This window comes from Asparagus officinalis, chromosome 3 (genome assembly GCF_001876935.1).
Source record: "Asparagus officinalis chromosome 3, Aspof.V1, whole genome shotgun sequence".
Lineage (NCBI taxonomy): Eukaryota > Viridiplantae > Streptophyta > Magnoliopsida > Asparagales > Asparagaceae > Asparagus > Asparagus officinalis.
The window spans coordinates 33,397,620-33,405,119 of record NC_033796.1 but is presented as its reverse complement, the minus strand read 5'-3'; the positions used below and the strand labels follow the sequence as shown (position 1 = coordinate 33,405,119).

Genomic DNA, 7,500 nt, shown 5'->3' with positions numbered 1-7,500 from the left:
AATACTTAATATATATTTTAAACTCACAGTTGCTGGTTAGTATAATGGGGCGTTTTGCTGTTTCCACCAAATGAAGAACCGAAGCAATAAACCCACGATCCTCATCAAAAACAGTATCCACATCCTCAAAAAGAATTAGACTTTTGTTTGCAGTTTGACTGATGGCAATTTTCTCTGAAGCATGTCCAGAGATTTTTGCGTGAGTTGCTTCTTGCTTGATGATCCTGAAAACAATTTCAATTGAACCATTTCTTGGACCATTTGGATCCTCAGCCAGACCTAAAAGAAATTATGCAGTTCAATCATGTCAATATTTTTTGAGACGATATATTCTATGGTGAATTATTTTCAATAAAGGTCATGATCTACAGCGTTGTTAGGATGTTAAGTTTAGCCCAGTGAGCAAGTGATTGGCAAGGAGCCAGATATTTATAAAAGTAAATCAAACAGAGAAATTTAAAAAAAATATATTGTTCTGAATACATGAATATATGCAAAACATCCCAACCATTAGTATTTATTGACACTTGCAAATGGTGTAGCGCTCCTGCAAATTAATATCACTGGTGTACGCTCATCATACAGAGCTGAAGCCACATGTGTCAATATATATCTGTCACGACACTGCCAAATTTAGGTAAGGAGCCTTATACAGTACATAGTTGCAAGACATCTAGAAAAACATAGGATATATGAATGGGCCTGCGAGGGAAATGATGGTTACCTAAGGTCTATGAGAAGAAACATATTCTTAAAGACCAGATGAAAGCAAGGAAAATTCAGAGACAGTATGACTCCACCATGAGAAAGAGCAAATCTCTAGCTACGATATAAGACAAGAAAGAATTATCAACTATCACCAATATAAAAAAATATATTCCTGACACTTTGCAGCCTCATGAAACGCAAGCCCACATATCCTTTCACAAAAACTTTATGCAGCTATCAACCTGATATAAACCCTCAAATTGGTAATGATTTATGGCCAAAGAAGTTATGAAATATGGAGAGCCTCACCGTTATCTGGAAAGTGACCTAATAGAATTACAAGTACTCATATAGCAAGCAGACATTCAAGCTTAAGAATGGGATTTGCAATTCCCCAGATGGAAGAGACACAATAGCTATGGCTGCTGATACAGACAGGCAGCCTTAATTAACCGGCTCCATTTACTCAACTTTAGTTCCCTCAATGCATCCTTTACATTTTATTCCCATCATTATGGTTAACTCACCTCTATAGCAGTCGTCAAATGAAAATGTATGCATCATAATGGTAGTAGCTATGTTCTTCCACATAAACCATATAATTCTACTTTTAATAATTATACTTTTAAATCTATTTAAATTATCAGAGCATAATACAACTATTTCAAAAATATGAGTTAATGACACTAATTAGAGATCATATATGAGAATTTTATGCAGTTGAACTCTGTCATGTATAATAGCATTACTTGTAAAAAGTATGAGATAGTACTGAAAGATTAGTAAGAACCATTTGTTTAGTGCATGTGAGTCCACAGCCTGTCCAAACACCTGCTTCATGCTGAGTTCCATCTGAACATCAGATGTGCTTCAGCTAAAAGAAGCATAAAAAGCTCTCAAAATTAGAATCAGAAAATGGAATAGTCATTGTGATGATTAAGATGTTACTGAAATCAAATGATCTAAAATTATGATTAGAGAAACAGATAGTACCTAAAATAAAGCGTACATAGCTCCACGAAGAGAGAGAGAGAGAGAGAGAGAGAGAGCAATTGCAACATTCAATGTTATTGAAATCGGAAGATTTAAAGAATTTGTTAAGCTCCACAGAGTTGACAGAAAAGATATACGAAAATTAGCATAGCAATGGTCAGCTTTGGCAATATGAATTCATCTCTGATTTGTCTCTTAACCTACATGTCTATGAATGTCATCCATAGACCATAGTCTTCTATATGGAAGGAACATGTCAGTCTCCAAGCTCCCCAGTGCTAACCTCCTATCATTAGCTTCTGGAACTATAACTACGATTTGTAAATTCACAAACAGAAGTATTATTTCCAACATAAACATGACAACGTACGCGGACGAGTTTCCATTCTCCATAGAAATGTGAAAATTTATGCGTGTGCAGAAAATGTAGGCATGAATTATAATAAGAGCTAACACATAATATTAAGCTGAGTAGCAAACCCAACACTTACACTATCAGGTATATGTTGAAGGAAAAGACAAGATAAATCGAAAATATACTTTCTGCAGTTTAGAGAGCCATTGTGCGCGAAGAGTATTTGGTTGGGCATGAAGAAAAACTAACATTTATGAGAAAGAAAATGGCAAAATTTGTAAACAGCTGCCTAAAAGAACGGGATTATTCATGTACAACAAATGAAAACGTAATTGAAGCCTTTGAAGGCCAAAGGCTGCTCAACGCAGCAACTTTTCACGAAGTTAAATTATAGCTATAGGCTTCCATCTAGCATGATATTTTTTTTCCTCCCGATCTTTTTGTTTTCCTTTAATATATTTTCCCCTTTTCAATGCAGATCTCGAGCTTCTCGTCATTACTTGAGTTCTGGCCCATATTCATTGTCTGATGGGCATGTTCAATTACTTGCACATACTGGATGTTTTAAGAGTTAGTGGTATGAGAATCAACTGATTGAGTTGAACAAAAAACAGATTGTAACATTAGAACAAAACACACAACAGTGCAGGTTATGTGATATCGAGGCAGGCAAACTTACTGTATCATCCTCTGTGGTTGATCCAGCGCTTATTTTGTCAAGACTCCGTGTATAGATAATTTTGAGAAGACTAATTTGCATTATGGTCTAATTTGGGAGAGGAAAGAGAGCGTACATTTTATTGTATTTGCTGAAATTGAGCCTTATTTGCGGCTGGTTTATATGTTAAATTAGATGTGTATAGGAGGATCAAAACGAACAATCAATTTGAGATTATAATACAAGTATTATGCTTGTGGAGACACACGTCAGTCTACTTTCTTTGATTTTACATGTCATTATTTCTATCTCATCTTAGCTTCCCTTCTGAGGGCCTGTTTGGTTGGTTCAAAGTGGGGAGCAAAGTCCAGAGAAGAAAACTGACCATGTGGGAATTGTCAGTTTTCTTTAGGTTCCGTTTGGATACCATGATGTTTTACTTGTTTTCATGGTGTTTTTGCTAAAAACAAAACATCATGTGTTTAAAAACCATGATGTTTTTGAGCTAAATCATCCTCAAACCAAAAACACAATGCGTATTTCAAAACAACTAAAATGTGTTTTAACTTTGGTGTTTTGGTTTTGAGTTTGAGAAGGTGTTAATATAACATCTAACATAATATATTAAATGTAATTAACATAGAGTTATTATCAACATGCTTATTATATTATACTATATTATAGTTAATCTAATATATTAGTAATATTTACTAAATAATATAAAAATATAATAAATAAAATATCTTATATAAAAATATAATAAAATATTAAATACTAGTATTTAATATGTTAACAATGTATTATATAATAATAAATAATAATATACTACACAATAGTATAATCGCTATAATATTATTACCTTTTAATAATAAACTATAATAAATTAATAATTATAAAATATTATATAATAGTAACATATTTAGAAATAAAATAACAATATAATATTATTATAATAATAATATTAAATGTAATATAATATATAAAATATTAATATATTATATAATAAATAAAATAATTTATTGCTAATAAATGTTAATGTAAAAATAATATATTCATAATATAATAATATTTATTTATATAATAAATTATTAAATTACTATTAATAAAGTCTAACATATTAAAAACCATAAAATATTACATAATATTAATTAACATTATTAATAATATTATATTATATGAATAATAGTATAATATTATATTATATTAATAATAGTATAATATTATATTAATAATAAAATAACATTATTATAAAAATATTAATATAATATATAACAATAACAAATTGATATACGAAAATAATTAAATATATAATTATTTGAAAATAATATGTAATAATTATAATATAATATAACTCATTAAGTACGTATAATATTATAATACATTATACAATTTTGATATTGCATTGTATTTAATACTTCTAATACTATAATAATGTAAACTAAATATTATAACATTTTATTCATAATATATTTTATTATAATTAATATATAATATATTAATGATATGTTTAATACTAATATTGTAATGGGTCAAACTCGTGTTGACCAAAGGTGGTTTGAAAACGTTTTAAGGAAAAAACATAACACCATGGTTTTTTTTTACAAAAACACAACAAAGAAAACACAATGGTAATTTTTAATTTTTGGTTTGCCACAAAGAAAAACCAAAGAGGTATGGAAAATAATTGCCGTGTGAGACTTGGAGGAAGCGTTGTTTCCATCTCAAAAAGCTTGAAATCGCTGGACAATGTATTAAAAATCGAGTAAAAAAAAGTTCTATATCCACTCGTGATCGAAGAGAGGAAAAGGGGGGGAAATACTAGGGTTACCACTCTCTTTCTCTCTCATTTCTTGTTGTCCCTCTTTTTTCTCCCACTGACCTCTCCCTTTTTCACCCGCCTCCTCCCACTTTCTCGTGGATAGGGTTGTATGTGGGCTAGGTCGACCTGCAGGTTGGCCTAACCTAGTCCGCCATAGGTCACAATCCGACCTGACTTATAGTGGGCCGGGCCCTACTCGACCCATGATGTACCCGGGTCACAGGCCAAGCGAGAGTCTAGCCTCAGACAGCCGAGGTCAGAGAAGTAGGCTCGGCCCATGCTCGCCTCGGCGGCCCGACCCATCCTGGCCTATGATATATTCTTTGGTTAGTCTAGCTATTCCTTTAGCTCTTTGGGTCTCCGGCTAGTTGCTAACAAAATCAAAAGGCCATGAGTCTTTGATTTGGGAACCTTTTGGGCTATTGAGAAACAAAGCAGTGATCTTCAAGCTCGTTGCTGTCTATTTGGAACGATTACAAAGTTTAATATAAGTTTAAAAATTATTAAAAAATAGATTAGAAATAATTTTATAATTGTAAATATGAGTTTTATATATCTAAAAAGGTAAAAAATAGAAAAAAATTGGACGAAAAACCCATGGGTTGGTCCACGACCCACAGGCCGTGGGTCGGGGTCAGAACTGGCCCACACTTAGGCAAGTCGTGGGTCAAGCTGGGTCCTATTTTAGGCCCAGGATCAGAGAAGTAGGCTTGGCCCATTCTGACCCGGCTGGGCCCGGGTTAGATCCGGCCGGACCTTGAATCCAATGGGTCGGGTTACGGGCTTGAACATGCCTAGTTCATGCCTACCCCTACTCATGGACAATTTGGAAACAAAAATGTCAAATTAAAGGCAAAACTCGCTAGAAATCTCCAATCAAAATCCTAGAAGTTGAGAAATCGTCCACTTGTCAAAGGCTATGATCTCCATCCTCTCATCACCAGCGATCTACTCTTCGACCCGTGAAATCTGGTCCTTCTCGCCATCTCTTTGAGCTATTAAGGAAACAATAGAAGTTGAGAGGAATCTAGGGCATTCTTTTTGGGGGAGATTTGAGGTGAGCTTCATGTTTAGGTTTTTTTAGATATTAGCCCCTTCAATCATAAATAATTTGATATTAGCTCCTTAAATCTTCATATTTTGATAACAGCCCCTTAAATAGCCATAATATGTTGATTTGAGCCCCTATGGTTATGTTCATATTTTGATATTAGCCGCTCAAATAGCCATGATGTGTTGATATGAGCCCCTCTTATTGACACATGACAGTAACTTGAGGAGCTTATATCAAAATATGGAGATTAAAGGGTTAATACAAATTACTTACGATTTAATGGGCTAATATCTAAAAAACCTTATGTTTAATGTTTTTTGGATTTTGGGATTGTGTCTTGCATGCTTTGTGGATTTTCGGGGTTGGTTGCTTTAAAAGATGAGATCCTTATCCTTTTTGCTTGGTCTTAGATGATAGATTTCCTGTTTCCTCAGCAAACAAAAAAATCTATATTTTTTGTATTTTGATTTTGAATTAATAGCAAACTGATTAGAAAAATAAGTAAACTTACTCCACTTGTTATTAATGATCGTCTAAATTTGTGTGTGTGTGTGTGTTGGTTCACCCCAAAATTGGTGCATTTGGGTTTAAGAACGTGTAGATCAAGTTCAACGGAACGGATCGCAAAATTTTTTTTAGGAAATGATATGATTCTAGACCGCGTCCTTAGGTGAGAACCTAGGTGGGAGCCTAGGGTGTCACCTTAGATTCTCTTTTTTCATATATATATATATATATATATCACGATGAGCTGCTTTGTGTTTCTCCGTGACCATTTTCTTATTGTTCACTTTCGACTCTCCCTTGTTTTGTCCGAGCTTACCTTCGCATTTACCTGCAGAATGTTGGAAACTGTGAGCAAGCGCTAATGAATAACGCCATTATGATACAGCTGGTTGAATCTTACAGCTCAGTAACAGCCGTTGCACAATCCGAAAAGGCCCAAGAGTCTATACGAATGGACTCAAAGAGTGTAGATCGTCTAAGCGATGCCTTCCATAAACATAACAACCATGCATACACTAAAAATGCTATGCGCGTTTCTCCAAGGAAGAAAAAAAAAACAAGGTTACGTTTTAGAGAGCAGCATGTGCCAGTAACTAGTTCATGAAGTAGATGGGAAATGAGAGCAGCATGTGCCAGTAACTAGTTCATGAAGTACGTATTAGAGAGCCCACAGTAACACCTCATGACAGTCTATTAACTACATCTGGTCCATTGCTCACATCCAAAAGCTTGAGTTATATCTACAAATAAATTGAGTTAGGTGACTGCATTTGCATGTGAGGGGACTGAATGAATATAATTATTTGACATGTAAATATTCCCGTGGTACCTATGTTAAGATAATATGTATTGTTATTGAATGGTTTTGTTTGTTTAAATAATTTTTGTACCTACTTTAATACAGCGCTAGTATTTTAGATGGACGATGATCTTGATGAAGAGACTATAATTAACATATGCTCACAGGCTGCACTATTTGTTTTAATTATGGTTATGACGTTTATAAGGAGAATGCGAAGCAGTCGTAGAGCCATACGTGCAGGTAGGGGTGACAAACGGTTCGGTTTTATCCGAACCGATCCGCATCCGTATCCGAACGGATGTGGATAAGGTAATACATTTTTAAAACCGGGCGGATACGGTTTCGAATACGGATCTGGTTCCTTTTTTCCGGATATGGATTCAGATACGGATATCCGCAATTCAATTAACATAAGAATTCTGGTCCATTTATGTATCCAAATTAAGTTCCAAACCTATAATCGCTAACCAACCCAAAACCCAACTAAAAAAACCTAGCCTCTCTCGGTCTCTCCACTCCAGCCTCTGCTCAAGTCCTCATCACCTCTTCGCTCAACCTCCCCCCTCCTCCCGTGCCTCCTCTTCACCGGCCTCCGCTGCCCTCC

General features: G+C 34.4%; 1 protein-coding gene across 2 annotated transcripts in view; it reads left to right on the top strand.

Annotated features, from left to right (window-relative positions):
• LOC109833706 overlaps window positions 1-2,756 on the top strand; it is a 44,892-nt gene extending 42,136 nt beyond the window's left edge. For both annotated transcript variants that reach the window (XM_020401486.1, XM_020401485.1), the window contains exon 19: window positions 2,535-2,756. In XM_020401486.1, coding sequence (XP_020257075.1) covers window positions 2,535-2,631 — 97 coding nt within the window. In that variant the 3' untranslated portion in view covers window positions 2,632-2,756. The remainder of the gene's footprint in view (window positions 1-2,534) is intronic.